General features: G+C 41.2%; 1 protein-coding gene across 1 annotated transcript in view; it reads right to left on the bottom strand.

Annotated features, from left to right (window-relative positions):
• Positions 1-1476: 1476 nt before the first annotated feature.
• The window catches only part of CPZ (carboxypeptidase Z), a 59474-nt gene continuing 44733 nt past the window's right edge, over positions 1477-16217 (bottom strand). The window contains exons 8-11 of the mRNA XM_043971943.1: positions 10112-10247; positions 7603-7742; positions 4028-4127; positions 1477-1968 (exon numbers count right to left, since the gene is read on the bottom strand). Coding sequence (XP_043827878.1) covers positions 1607-1968; positions 4028-4127; positions 7603-7742; positions 10112-10247 — 738 coding nt within the window. The 3' untranslated portion in view covers positions 1477-1606. The remainder of the gene's footprint in view (positions 1969-4027; positions 4128-7602; positions 7743-10111; positions 10248-16217) is intronic.

Raw genomic sequence — 16217 nt, 5'->3', positions numbered from 1 at the left:
GGGAAAATTCTAAATAAATAAACAAACAAAACAAAACAAAATAAAAAAACACCAAACAGGGCCATAGAGAGTCAGACACAACTGAAAAACAACTGAACACTACTAAGAGGAAAGAGGATTAGGCTTTTCTACTTGGCCCAATGGGGAGACAGATCATTAGAACTGTACAATAGGGGCAGCTAGGTGGCACAGTGGATAGAGCAATGGCCCTGGATTCAGGAGGACCTGAGTTCAAATCCGACCTCAGACCCTTGACACTTACTAGCTGTGTGACCCTGGGCAAGTCACTTAGCCCTAATTGCCTCACCAAAAAACAAAAAACAAAAACAAATAAAAGAGCAACTGGAGAAGAACTGTACAATAATGGAATGGTTAACTCCTTAAATAATGAGCTCCCATTTACTGATGATTGATAAGAAGCTGAATGATCACTTGCTAGGGAAGTAACAAAAGGGATTCTTGATTCAGGTGGAAGGTTGGACTAAAATGGCAATGCTCTCTTAATATCCTTCCAGCTCTAATATTCTGCATTTTGTCTAAGATTCCAGTGTCTATGCTCTAAAACTTGGTATACATAGTCTTTTCTAGCAATGACTTTTTATGTTCTAGGTTACTTACCGCACAGGGTTATTTTGAGGCTCAAATGAGTTCGCAACCCACCTCTGACATTTACTAGCTGTGTTATCAGGGACAAGTCACTTAATCTCTTAGCCTTTGAGACACCTAAGACTCAAAGTCATGAAAGGGTTATTGTCATGATGGATCCCACATTAGTAAAACTGCTACTACTAATACATTCAATGATGATGATACTTAAGTTCTTCAAAATATCTGTGATTTTGCAGGCCTTTATATTCACTTAACTCACATAGATTATGACATCTCTATACTTTAGTACCTGGCCCTTCATATCAGCACCTGTGACTGATTAAAAAAAAAACAAGCTTCTATAAACATAGGTAGGCTGGCCATTGAATTATAAATACATAGGCCATTGTTGGGCCTACGCTAGAAGTCTTTGTAAGTTCAAAGATCTGGTCAGAGCTTGCACGCCCCTGGTAGATCCACTGAGAACCCAAGGCTTCATCCACACTTACACATAAGAACCTTAGTGGTTCCCAGACGATGATAAGCATTGTGGTCACTTATTTTCATATAGAATCTCTGGTTATAAAATGTTCCATTTTACTAACCCTGGTGTCCTCTTGGGTCCCATCCAACTCCAGAACTCAATAATTCTTACCTAATGCAATTCTTACATCAACCATATGAAGGAGGTTGGGTGGATGACAAACCCAAAAGACTCACCTGTAAAGTCACAGATACTTTGAAGTATCATCATCACTAAATGCATCATAGCAGAGTCAAGGAGAACTTCATCATAGTTGGTGGAAGATACAACCATTTTTAATGAAAGTCAATCCAATGAGGAACAAAAATTACCAAAAATATAATACAGAAAAAAATGGAGAAATTTGCATTTGGGTTTTCCTATTTGCAATTGTTTAATTCTTGAGATGATCGTTGAGATGATGCCCCCACCATGCAGGCTGGTAAAAGGATCATTTTGTTCGACAAGCATAACAAGAGAAGGGAGGTGACAAGTCTAGTGATATTTGAGGAGCCAGGTAGGCTTGTGATGATTTAGAGAGGTGAAGTATGACCACCACCATGGCTTGCTTCCATCTTGCAAAGGTTTCTGTCTTTCACCTACAAAGTCTCCATTGTTTTCTGCATGGGGATCAAAATCCTCTAGCGGGTCATGGCGCTTGTAGCCATTTCTCCTTGGCCCTTTCATGAACTTCTTGGGATGCAGATCTAAAGGATGAAGGATGAAGTCTACCCTGCCAGCCCTCTTCATCCTAAGGGGGATGGTAACTTTCTTGATCATCTTGGTGTAACCTGGGGCTTGGGCGATGACAATATGAGTACCTGGGGGCAGTAGCCTCCAGTAGTCACCATCAGCAGCTGAGGAAACAGAAAATGAGAGACATTGTGAGGTCATAGGCCAAATGACACACACTTGGCAGATGGACAAAATGGAGATTTTTAGGAGGAAGTATACAGCAGCAACAACAACAAACTGGCCACAGGCATCATGGTATATTAGAAAAGGTATTGATTTGGGGAATCAGAAGACATGAGTTCAAATCTTTATTCCAACACTAAGTATTCTCAGGGCCAAATTTATTATGGGAGAGTTAATTGGGTGGCTCACCATAATATTGGGGTTCAGAAAATAATGAGGGACCTCTAGGTCCAAAGTTTCCTCTCTTCCAAACTTCCTTTTTTAGTTATTTCTCCCAGGCTAATAAGAAAGGAGATTAACAGCCTCTTTTCCACCAACAAACCAGGTTTTATTAATGGGGACAAAATATACAACAAAGGTGAAATTAATAAAGCTAGGGACAAGGGAATAGGGGAAGACAAAAATGGATAAGGTCCCTGTCTCTAGCAAAGACTGACTCAGTCCCCAAACTTGCTTCCAGCTCAGCTAATTTGAAGAGCTGGACTCATTTCTATTAAGTTATCACCTGGGGTCTGTAGTTTCTATGGGAGTCAGCTGTGCAGCCCCTCTCCAGTCCGCTCTCGGAGGCTCACCAACAGGAAAGAGAGCTCCCCTGATCCCCTGAGCAAGCGTTCCCTTTTCTACTCTTTCTCTCCCTCCCCCAAAAGGGAGGTCCTTCAAGGTGCATGGCTGAGAGTAGTCCCCCTGCTAAAGTGAGCAGTATACATCACTCAGGGCATACCAGGTGTGGCCTATATCTAATAATTTCCAAGTAGGTACTTAATCAGTTTCTCATTCTCACCCAATTCAAACAATACTAAATCAATCAGGTGGGACCCCTGGGCATCTGCCAAATTCCGTTATTTTATCACAGGACCTAAATGATCACTGGCAAATCACTGCCCCGTTTTGAGCATATTTCTCAACTTGTAAAATCACGATGACCACATTTACAATGATTTCCTCACAGGTTTCTGTGAAGAAAGGGCTTTATAAACTATTAAGGACAATGGAAATAGGATCTATGATTAATATTATTATTTTGGGAACTTAAACATTTTCCTGGAACCCCAGAATGATGATGAGGAAACTTGGCAGTAAGAAGGAGAAGCTAGGTGGCTCTGTGGACAGAGCACTGGGCCAGGAGCCAGGAAGACGAGTTCAGATTCAGCCTCAGACATTTCCTAGCTCTATGACCCTGAGCAAGTCATTGAACCTCTGTCTCAATTTCCTCAACTGTAAAATGAGGATCATAATAGCACCTACTTCCCACAGTTGTTGTGGAGATCAAATGAGATAATATTTGAAAAATGCTTGGCCCAGTGCCTGGAACAGAGCAGGCACTATATAAATGTTTATTTCCTTCTTGGGATAATGGAGGGACAGTGTGATACAGTAAAAAAAATTTAAAAAGAACTATAAGCCTGGAATTTAGGAAATGCTAGTCCTGCCACTAAACAGTGTTACCTGTGAGATTTTGAACAAGTCATTTAACAACCTAAAATTGAAAAAAATCACATCAAAAAATGGGTATAATAATTATCTTACCTCTCCTTCCCAAAATTCTTTGAATTGTAGATTTTAGACCAGAAAAGAACTTTGGCAGTTCCTTCATTCAGTATCCTCATTTTACCAAAGAGGAAACTAAGGAGACCCAGACAAACTTGGGTGGGAGGGGGACTTGTTCAAGGTCACACAGCAGGTCTCCTAAATCCAAATTGAGAACTCTTCATTGAACCTCATGATCAAACTTTGGGAGACACAACTGAAGCCATGCCTTCAGAATGCCCAAGGAAGCTCAGCATAAATGCCCACTTACCTGTACCATCACTAGATGGGCATGTATACATAGTGTTACAGGGTCACAACCTCCTAGAGAGGTGGTGTGGGGCTGTGAGGTGTCCATGGAAGGAGCAGTTAACACTGATTAGATTCAGAATCCAATATTATTATTATTTATAATAATAATGAAGTCGAAACATATCAATTTGATTTAGAACTTGGGTTAAAGAAACATACCTGTGGTAACATCATGGCGGATTCCTCTGACCAGGATGCGTGCATTTTTGATAGGTTTTCCAAATTTGTCTGTTACTGTACCTTTAATTCCTCGGTGCACCTGAGGGGACATAAAGTAAAAGAATGATCTTTAGGTGGCATTTACAACCAAGCTCTATGGAAGCCTTCATCCCTCTATGTATCTGTTCCCCTTCCCACATATGGAAATAGCACAGGATCATAGACCCAGATGGGACCTCAGAGGTCAGCAAGTTCAAACCCTTCATTTTACAGATGAGGAAACTGAGTCCCAGAGAACTTAATGACTCACTCAGGGTCATACAACAACAACCTTTTTGAGGAAGGATTTGAATTCAGGTCTTCCTTATTCTAAGTCCAGTGCCCTGTCCACTATGCCATATTATTTTGCCACATGTCCATATGGAGGTATATAGAAGAATATGCTATGAAAAAATCTAATCCTAATTGATATTCCCTCATAATAAGGAGCAATTAGATTAATTGTATTTAGAGTTGAGAGAGCTAGAGAGATACTAAAACACATCTTCATCTTTACCAAAAGGGAATCTGTGACCCAGAGAGGTTGAATGATCAGCCCATGCTCTCACAGGCAGTCAGGAGCAGAGTCAGCATTCACACCCCAGTCCTCTGTAATCTATGCAGTTCCTATAGTGGTGAAATTCACAGTGCTCAGTGCTAGGTGAAAGGTGGAAAAAGATACACTTCCTAAGCTTATAATCTAACAGGAGAAGAAGAGAGAAACAAGACATGTATACCAATAATAATGTACAAGGTAGACTGGGATGAGGACAGTGAAGAGGTCCACACAAAATGCTATTAGAAATTTGAGGGGGGAAAAACCCTAACATCATGCATTCAACCTGGCACTAATGTAGCTTTGGGGTTTTTTTTCAACCCAAGTATAGGAATTTATACTAGTTAGTTTTATTTTAGCCCTTTATTCTAGTCTACTGAGATATTTTTACCTCCTTTGTTAAATGTTTCAAAGCTTCATGTTATCTGAAATTTTAAAATTCAATTCAATATTCAACTCAATAAGCATTTATTAAGCACCCACTTTGTCCACACACTGTGCTAAATGCTAAAAGCCTGAAGGCTTTCATTCAATAGCTTGATAAAACTATCGAGCAAACACGATGAAGGACAGAAACATGGGGCACTGGTCTAGAGACTTCCATTCAAGTTAATGTTGCCTTAGTCTCTGTTACACTCAATTCAACTAAATATTTACTGAGTGAGTGTATCCTACTACTGATAGGTCTCTGCTTTGGGCAGAGAGATAGAGCAGATATTGATAAGCAAGAAACTGTTGAAGGCAGGACAAGTAGGATTGTAAAAGGGCTCATGTTTAGTGGGAATGTATAGCCTACAGAAAAGATGAGGAGGGAAATGTTGGCTATCTTTAAGTGTCTGAAGGTATTTCATATGGGAGAAGGGCAGCTAGGTGACACAGTGGATAAAGCACCAGACCTGGAGTCAGGAAGACTCATCCTGAGCTCAAATCAGGCCTCAGACATTTACTAGTTATGTGACCCTGGGCAAGTCACTTAACCTGTTTGATTCAGTTTTCTCATCTGTAAAATGAACTGGAGAAGGAAATGGCAAACAAACACTCCAATATCTATGCCAAGAAAACCCCAAATGGGGTCATGGAGAGTAGGACACAATTGAAAAATGACTGGGAAGTATGAGCAAGAGTGCATAGTATGTGTAGGAAACACATTTTTTTTTTTTGCTAATCATTTAATTTTATAAATAATTCATTTGTAGGACTTCTTTTCTTTATTCTTTTTTTTCTTTTTTCTTTTTTTTGCAGGGCAATGAGGGTTAAGTGACTTGCCCAGGGTCACACAGCTAGTAAGTGTCAAGTGTATGAGGCTGGATTTGAACTCAGGACCTCCTGAATCCTGGGCCGGTGCTTTATCCGTTGGGCCACCTAGCTGCCCCCCTCCCTGTAGGACTTCTTAAAGGGTTTGAATGAATGAATAAGCTTTTCTTTAAAAATAGAATTTCACCTACTGGACAGATTGGTTTCTAATAGTTACAACTTAATGTATTTCCATAATACTTTAAGGTTCATACAGTATTTTCCCCACCACAATCCTAAGAGGGATATAGTATAAATTTTTACGTCACTCTTTTACAGATGAAGAAACTGAAGCTCAGTGTCTTGGTCAAAGACACAGAGGATCAGAGCTGGGTCCTGAATCCAGATCTATGGGCCCCAGAACTCCTACCCTTCCCATTGTACTACAGTGCCTTCTGTGAGAACTAGGTGGAACGTATCCAACTGAGCTTGGTTTTTCCTTCCTCATCTCAGGACAAAATGAAATCTTCAAAAAGAAAAGACAATTAGGGCCTTTCAGCATGGACCTGAAGATGTGTTTCCATGGACTAGCCAGGGGATATTTACGAGCCCAGTATGAAAATCTGGCCAACGTCAACGGGCAAGGGGCTTCAATTGACTATGGCAGACTTATTCCTTATCAGAAATAATTTACTCAGTCTTATCTGGGGGGGGGGGATGAGGGGGTGGTTTGGGGCCTGGGTCTGTGTTTCTTCCAAAGATGCTACAGCATAGATTTTTACAGTATCTGCCCATTAGTATCTTTTTATCCCCAACCTTCAGGCACAATAGGTACGGAGCAAGCCCAGTCCCATTTGGGTTCTGTAAAACTCATTTTCACTAGACGGCCGTAAAATGAAATGAGCTTGGCAGTCTGGATGACCTGTCATTATTTTATGACACTGCTTTGCTGAGAGATGCAGGAGGTCACTGGCAAAGCCCATCAACAAGGAAAGTAAAACAATGCCAATAACTTTATATTATCAGGCTTTCTGCTGCTGTGGCCAGTGAGGTCTGACATGAGGCAGGGCCAAGAAAGGCTTCTTTTCATTCTCTGGAGATCATTTGGGTGCACTCGAGCTTCTTTGTTTATCCCTATCCTTCTTTAAGATTACAGGAGACCTGGTCTAGAAAATCTTGTATAAAACGTGGAGAGAAAAATATGGTCAAATCTTCCCCATAAGTGCCAAGAAGAGCATTGGCTGGGTCCTAGGCCTGTCGTTGCCAGTGGCTAGCTCTGTGACCCAAGACAATTCATCTGCCCTCTCTAAGTCTCATGTTCTTCTTCTTAGAGATGAGGTGAGTTGACCTCCAAAGTTCTTTCCAGCTCTGACATTTTGTGTTCTAAGGTCCTTTTCTTCCCCCCAGGGTAATAAGGGTTAAGTGACTTGCCCAGGGTCACACAGCAAGTAAATGTCAAGTGTCTAAGGTCAAATTTGAACTCAGGTCCTCCTGAGTCCAGGGCTGGTGCTTTATCCATTGTGCCACCTAGTTGCCCCTGTCTAGGGTCCCTTGGAGCTCTGACATATTCTAGGCTCTAAGGGCCCCCTCAGCTTGGGTATCCTTTGTTCTAAGGGCCCTCTCATCCCTGGCAATCTGAGATCCTAAGACCACACAGATAGCCTGACCCTGAAACTCTAATATTTGGGGGCAGAATTTCAGTGAAGGAAATCAGAAAACAAATCCAGCAGCGCCAAGAGTACAATACCATTTCCATAAAATTCAGCAGCGATTCTTTGTTGTGTTGCCAGAGTGTATACAGGGCTTCTTCAGGGGGAAACTTCACGCAGCCCAACTCCACAGTGATTTCAAAGCAGTTGGTATGAAGATAATTGAAATCTGACATACCTAAATGAAGACAAGAGGGGAAGAAAGAGACTTAGAAATGATCTATTTCCCCAGCACAGGAGCAGGAAGCACAAAGATTAGCAAGTTTGAGGCCAAGAGCCTACAGGGTGGGTGGGATTCTTTTATCTATCTATCTATCTATCTATCTATCTATCTATCTATCTATCTATCTATCTATCTATCTATCTATCTATCTATCTATCTATCCATCCATTCATTTACTTATTTGTTTGTTTATTTATTTATTTTCCTTTTTGCCTTTTTTTGGTATCCTCAGCACTTAAGACAGTGCCTGGAACATAGCAGGTGCTAAATAAACATTTGGGGGCAAAGAGAGTTGAGCAATGGAAGAAGTTTTATGGGTGAAGGTAGAGGACCTGAGCTAAACTCCCTCGACTACCCCTTACTGAGGGACCAGTTAAGTGAGGGGCCAAGTGTGACCTTGAGTCCGAGCTTTCCTATCCGAACAGGAAGGACCAGACAACCTCCAAAGTCCCTTCTGTCTATGACCCTATGTGGAGCTTGTAATGCTTATAGAACATCCAGGCCAGCATGTCCAACAAGGAGCTAGTGCTGCAATATGAGCTCAGAAAGCAGATGACGGCGGGACATGCAAATCTGGTGATCATCTGCTAGTCAGTCTACCACCAGTCAGCCTCACTGGGATCTTGTGAGGAAATCAGTCTTTATAAAAGTCAAAGTGGGATAAAGTGGATAAAGCACCAGCCCTCGGTTCAGGCGGACCTGAGTTCAAATCCAGCCTCAGACACTAGCTGTATGACCCTGGGCAAGTCACTTGACCCTCACTGTCCTGCAAAAAACAAAACAAAACAAAACAAAAACAAAAACAAAAGTCAAAGTGCTTATTAGAATAGTGCTTACTATGTTAAAGGGCTTCCAGTACTAGAGGGAACCAGAAAGAGAAATAAGGTTCTCTCTCTCTCTCTCTCTGTATTTGTATATGTGTATGTATACATATACACACACATATACACATATGCATGTATTATGCATATATGTGGCATGTATATAAGATATATTTTTTTATATATGGAGGAAACCAGAAGGAGAAATAAGGCTATGTAAATATATATGTGTGTATGCATATATATGGTATAGATATATGGTATACATGTGCTATATAGATAAATAAGGTATGGGTAAACATATATGTGTGTCTGTGTTTTCTCCATCCTCAGAGAGCTCACAGTCATATAGATTCATGTGCCATCGAATTCAAAGGGACATCCATCAGGTATGAAAGAAGGAATGGAGGTCAAGTCCACAGCTCTTTGCTGCTGCAAACATTTCAAGCCAGGTTCCATAAGTTTGTCTGGAATATGAAAAAAGATCCAAAGGGATGCCTCAGGAATTTTTGGTAAGTCCTCTAAATAGCCAAATGTGACAGAACACTTTACAATGTACTTTACATTCATATCATATGATTCTCTCAAAACCTCTGTGAGGTAGGTTCTTCAGGTATTATTATTTCAATGTTTGGTGTTTTTCAATTTTTTTCACCTCTGTATGACCCCATTTGGAGTTTTCTTGGCAAAGATCCTGGAGTGGTTTGCCATTTTCTTCTCCAGCTTATTTTACAGATGAGGAAACTGAGGCAAATAGAGTAAAGTGACTTGCCCAGGGTCACCCAGCTAGCAAGTATCTGAGGCCAGATTCCAACTCAGGAAGAAGAGTCTTCCTGACTCCAGGCCCAGCATTCTATCTGCTGTGCCACCTAGCTGCTAGAAGAAAGCAAAGCTCAGAAATTAAGCAACTTGCTCAAGGTAACACAGTATTAGAGGTGAGATTCAAACTGAGGTCTCTCCTGCATGCTTTCCAACTGCATCACACTGCTTAGGGAGATTTTTTTTTCTAAAGACATGCATAAAATAACTATATGAGCTGTGACACACACTAGGGAGGGAGCCCCTGATATATGTAATAAGATCATGGATTCCTTCAAGTACTTATACCATTAAAAAGAAAAGACTCCCTCTGAGCCCCAGTTTCCTCATCTGTAAAATGGATATATGAATACTTATACAGTGGGCAGTAATAGAGAAAACACTCTGTGTGACTTTTTGGTACTGAATATTCTTATTAAGGAAGCATTCAGGAGGCTTTGGAGGGGGGGCAATGAGGATTAAGTGACTTGCCCAGGGTCACACAGCTAGTAAATGTCAAGTGTCTGAGGTAAAATTTGAACTCAGGTCCTCCTGAATGCAGGTCCGGTGCCTTATCCACTGTGCCATCTAGCTGCCCCGGGAGGCATTTCTGAATGGGCAGAGTGGTATGGCTGCTTACATCCTGTAATCCCACTTAAATATCCCCTGACACCCCTCTACTAACCCTGCCTTAAGAAGACTTACCTCCAGTAAAGCTATACCAGTCAGCACCATTGATAATGCTGCCCCTGTTCAGAAAGTTGCCGCCACATCTGTTCTCTGATTTGTCCATCATCATGGGATGAACATTGGCATAGGCCCTGGACAGTAACCTGAACATCTGAAAAGAAAATGTGGAATGGATATATTTTTCCAACAAAGACCAGAATGCTCAGGACATAGGGAAGCCAAACCGTGGCAGAATGTAGAAGGTCAGAGTTAGGACTGTAGTTCCCCATTCATTCAGAATTAAGCAGAAACCAAAGAAAAAGAGATTCAGAATGGAAACAAACAAACAAACCAATTTGGATTCCAATTCCAGCCATGTTACTTAATTAGCACCACTGTGACTTTGGATAAGACGGCTTACTTCTCTGGGCCTCAGTTTCCCTGTTTTCAAAATGAAAGGTATTAGGCCTGGTCTCTCTTGATGTCCATTCCAATGCTAATATTTTATGATTTGAACAACAACCTTAGGTATCATCCCTTAATTTTATAAATGAGGACACTAAAGCCCAGAGCAGTCAAGGGCCTGTCCTACCTGGAATACTCCCCGCCTTCATAACCTCTTTGGTTCCCAGACTTCCTTCAAGACTCAGTTCAAATAAATCCCCCCCACCAAGAGGCCTTGCCCTGTATGCTCAGCCCCTAATGCCTCCCTCTCTCCATCTCTTCCATCTACTCTGAATGTATCTTGTATCTATCTACCCCTTATATGTCATGTTTCCTATTAAAGTATAAACTCCTTGAGGGCAGGGGTTGGCTTTGCCTTTCTTTGTATCCACAGCACTTAGCACACTGTAGTAAACAGTTAATATATTCTTGACTTGTCCAAGGGCACAGCTGGTAAGGACCAGAGTAGGGACATGATCTCAGTGTCTCTGACTCCAGGTCCAATGATCTTTCTGCCATACTGTGCTGACTTACTTAGAAGTCTCTTTTTCATAAATGGAAAAGGTAGATGAATTTACCCAGAGTCACATGGGGAGTAAGTGGCACAGACAGAATTTAAACCCAGGTACCTTAAAATACAAATCCAAACTTTCTATTATGTCATGCTGGGTTCTAACTCTGCCAAGTAACCAACTACATAACCTGGGCAGGATACACAGCCTTTCTGAGCTTCAGGTAGTTCATCCATAGAATGGGGATAATAATGTTCACCATCCCTATCTCACAGGGGTCACTGCACAAATTATAAAGTGCTACTTAAATTCAAGTTAATATTAGCACTATGTATTATATAATACTAATACTATCTAATAATTATGTATTATTGGTAATATTGGTATTATATCTAATAATACCAGACCTTAAGTTCCATCACAGTTGGGACCTGTCTTAGCTAAACTTAGCATCTCCCACCATGGTCTAGCACAATGCTTTTTATAGAGTAGTTGCTTAATAAATGTTTTATTGAAAAAATGCTAATAACTAATCTTTACATAATTCTTAAGTTTTGTAAAGTGCTTACTTCATTACAACCCTCTGAGCTGAGTAGTTTAAACATGACTATCTGCATTTCAGGGCAGCTAGGGTGATATGGTGGATAGAGCTTCAGGTCCAGAGTCAAGAAGGCTCATCTTCCTCAGTTCAAATCTGACCTCAAACACTTAACTAGCTGTGTGACCTTGGGCAAGTCACTTCACCCTGTTTGCTTCGGTTTCCTCATCTGTAAAATAGGCAGAGAAGGAAATGGGAAACCCTCCAGCATCTTTGAACAAAAACAAAATCTGCATTTTTACAGGTGTAGAAACTGAGGTTTAGAAAGACTAAATGACTTTGCCTGGGGTTATAAGGTTAGTGGGTGCTAGAGTTGAGAATGGAGCCCAGGTCTCCTGGCCCCAAAGCTATTGCTCTCCATCACAGCGTTTCTCGGTAATAACAACACCTTTCCCCTCACTGCTGCCATAAGCTCACCCACAGCATCCATCTCCCCAGAGACTCTGGGTTTCCAGGGAGACCTCTGTTTGTTGAGGGGCCAATATCAATCGCTGATTTATTGCCGGGGTGAGTTGGTGTTTTATTTTTTTTTCCTTTCCAACTTGTCTTCTGGGACTCACTTAGGCAAACCGCCCGCCCACGGAGACTCTTTTACTCATTCTTGTTTATGCTTGGTAGGAGATGGTACCCAAAAGAGTCAGGCTTATTACTTATTAGTGCATTGAATAAATAGCCCTGCTCATTAATGCACTTCCTCTAGCAGCTCCCTGGTGTCCAAGATTGTGCCCAGCCAACTCCCTTCCAAGAAGAGGGAAATGGACCCAGGGCACCATGGGGAACTCAAGCCATAGTGGAGTCCTGGCAGGCCCTGACCCAATCCCAACTTGCTGTCTTCCTGCCTGGGCCACTTAACTCCTCCAGAACTCAGGCGTGTTCTCTGTCAAATGAAGGAGTTGGATTCAGTGCTCTCCAATTTCCTCCTACTTATCGTAATAACTCATTAACTTCTTAGCAGCAAATGCTTTAGCCTGGGGATTGGGATAGTGCAATGCAGTGGGATAATGCTGGACTTGAAATCCATGGCCAAGTCAGTTTGTTTCCTCACATGGAAAATGGGACCAATGATACCTCTCCAAGCCTCAAAGTGGTTGTAATGATCAAACGATGTCCCAGACATAAAGAAACTTCTTTCCTTGACCTTCTACTTCTCCCAAACTCTTATACGGCCAGAATTCTACTTCAGAGAAAGGAATGCTAAATCACTTATGTATCATAAGATGAATTATTTTGCTATGGTTTCCTTTTACATGAGAGACAACTGAGGCCTAGAGATGGGGAGTAAATTGCCTATTGTCACAAAAGCTAATAAGGCCACAAGGGCAAGAGACAAAGAGAATCTTAATTCCTGGCCCAGTATTTTTCCTCCTAGACACCTTTGCACTTTAAAAAGGGTCCTGTCTACAGGGGAGAGGCGCCCAATCAATTGTGCTTTAAGTCATAAAATGTCATATTTGGAAGGGATCTAGGAGACCATCCCAGTTTTTCAATCAGATTCAATTTAACTGTGTGCAGGACACTGTGCTTAGAGGAAAGAAAGAAAGAAAGAAAGAAAGAAAGAAAGAAAGAAAGAAAGAAAGAAAGAAAGAAAGAAAGAAAGAAAGAAAGAAAGAAAGAAAGAAAGAAAGGAAGAAAGAGAGAGAGAGAGAGAGAGAGAGAAAGAAAGAAAGAAAGAAAGAAAGAGAGAAAGAAAGAAAGAGAGAGAGAGAAAGAGAGAGAGAGAGAGAGAAAGAGAGAGAGAGAGAGAAAGAAAGAGAGAGAGAAATAGAGAGAGAGAGAAAGAAATAGAGAGAGAGAAAGAAAGAGAGAAAGAGAGAGAAAGAATGAAAGAAAGAAGAAGAAGAAGGAAGGAAGGAGAAAAGACAAGAAGGGAGGGAGAAAAGGGAAGAGAGAAAAAGAAAGGGAGAAAGAGCGAGAGAGAGGAAGGAAGGAAGGAAGGAAGGAAGGAAGGAAGGAAGGAAGGAAGGAAGGAAGAGAGGGAGGGAGGGAGGGAGGGAGGAAGGAAGGAAGGAAGACTCTGTGTCCTTAAGTAACTTATATTCTTTGGGGGGGGGAGGGGGTTAGCACATATCTATATAAGTAAAAAAAAATATGCACAGTCATTTAAAGAGGTAGACTGCACTAATGACTAGGTGAGGAGGGAGAACAGGTGAAGCCTCCTACAGAACGTAGCACTTGAGAAGACCTTTGAAGACAGCTGGAAATTCCAAACAGCACAGGGGAAGAGGGAGGGTGAGAAGGAAAGTCAGCTAACAGGGAACACCCAGAGGACCAGTTTGGGATGAAAAGGTTTGAAGGGGAGTATATGAAATAAGCCTTGAATGGTGGGTGGTATCCTTACTCTGCCAACAACTTTGTTACAAGGACAAGGGAACTAAGGAAAGTCACTCTCCCAAGGTCACAAACTGTTCTTTCTGGTGCAATATATCTCTCAAAAAGCTCACTGGTTTCATTATCGTATACTTAAAAAAACAGTGGGGTACTATGGATAGTACATTGAACTGAAGGTCAGGAGACTAAGTTCCAGTTCAATCACTAACTAACTATGCAATCTTGGGCAGCTAGGAGGCTCAGTGGATCATCAATCTTGGGGTCAAGAAGAGGGCCTTATTAGAAGAGAAATAAAGTGACTTGACCAGGGGTCACTCTATTGACTATGCCACCTAGCTGCCTATTTCCTGTAAGTATCCCACTACTTCTTACATCCATGTCTTTTATCTGGTTTGTTTTCCATACCTAAAATTCCATTCCCCCTCTACCATTACTGAACAGCTACACATTTTTCGGAATCCATCTTAAATACCATTTCTTCAGGAAGAATTTTATGAACATAGACTTAATCACCTTCCCTCCTCAGATCTATCACACAGCATTTTGCACATCTCTTACATATTCCCCATGTAATGGCTTGTTTCATACCCCTATTAGACTATGAACTCCATCAGGGCTGATATCATCTCTTATCTAAGATTTGCTTCTCTCCATAATCCACTGTGCATAATATGCCTTTGATTAACATTTCTTGAATTTAATTTTGTATTCAATTTTTAAGTGAATGAGAATTAAAATACTTTTTCCTCTAAAGTCCCTTCCAGCTTTAATTCTCTGATCTTATGAATGCTTGATTATTCAGGGGGAAAAAATCACCTTCTTGAAGAATAGTTTTTATAATTGACTAGAAGTCTTGGATTCAAATCTTTGCTCTGACACTTACTAGCCATGTAACCTTAAACAAATGGCATTACCCTCATTTAACTGCAGTTTTCCTACCTGTAAAAAGAAAACTATGGGGACAGCTAGGTGGTGCAGTGGATAAAGCACCAGTCCTGGATTCAGGAGTACCTGAGTTCAAATCCAGCCTCAGACACTTGACACTTACTAGCTGTGTGACCCTGGGCAAGTCACTTAACCCCCACTGCCCCACAAAAAAAAAAGAAAGAAAACTACTTGCCCTATTGATTTTATTCAGTCGTTATAAGGAAGGGGCATTATAAATTATAAGGATCTATGGGAATGTGAGTTTTTTCTCTTCCTTCTCCTTCTTCTTCTTATCTTTCTCCTCCTCATTCTCCATCTTTTCCCCCTTCTCCTGTTTCTCCTTCTCCTCCTTCTCAAATTTTAGGATCCCTTTCTTCCCTTCTTGATAGAGCTTGCTGCTCCAACTACACCAAAATCAGAATTACAGCACTACGAGAGGCTCATCCAATTCAATCCCTTCATTTTAGAGGTAAGGGAGGTGAGGCACAGAGAAAAATAGCCATTTATTTCAAACAGCTGGATCTTCTTCCTGCCGGGTCAGTTATGAGTCCTCCCTCTTTTCTGAAGCCCTGGGCGTGGCCACTAGCCTTGCCCTGCCACCCCCCACCCAAATTCAAGAAGCAACTTCTCAGAGTTTGAGGAGTAGAATAAGGCACCAAAAGAGTGATTTAACCAGCATCTTGGGTTATGGGAACTAATGCTTTTCTCCCTGGAGATGTAACTTCACATGAGAGCTGAGAAACTGCAAACACTTAAGGAGCCATTTACAAATTGATTATTACCATATATTTATATATGCATATATTATGTATAAGTATATATAGCATATATATGCATATATAGTATGTGTGTGTATATATATATATAGAGAGAGAGACATACATACACACACACACACACACACACACACACATATTTGTAATCATCGCCACCACTGAATTTCAGAGAAGGGTGACACTCAGTGGCTGAATAAGGAAAAACCACCAGATGGCTTATGTCAGACAGTCTTTGAAGAAAGCAAATACATTTTTACCAAACCCACACTAAAACTCATTTTCAGACCTATGAATTCACTTCTATATTGATGTTGCCTAATATCTTCCTCCACTGGCCTACTGTGCAAGTGAGCTCTGCACTCATTTTGTCTAAGGTACTGAAATTGACAAGACTTGGACTTTAGGCCGAGCTCTGCCACAGATTCACTGTGTGGCCTTGGGCAAATCCCCTCTCCAAGCCACAGTTTTCTCATCTATAAAATGAGCAGTCCTAGAGACACAGAATCATTCAGTACCAGAGCTGGAAGAAGACCTTAGACTAGAGAACACATAATGTT

The sequence above is a fragment of the Dromiciops gliroides genome, chromosome 6, assembly GCF_019393635.1.
Source record: "Dromiciops gliroides isolate mDroGli1 chromosome 6, mDroGli1.pri, whole genome shotgun sequence".
NCBI classification, from domain to species: Eukaryota; Metazoa; Chordata; class Mammalia; order Microbiotheria; family Microbiotheriidae; genus Dromiciops; species Dromiciops gliroides.
The sequence above is the reverse complement of the archived record's forward strand: the minus strand, read 5'-3'. Positions and strand labels throughout refer to the sequence as shown.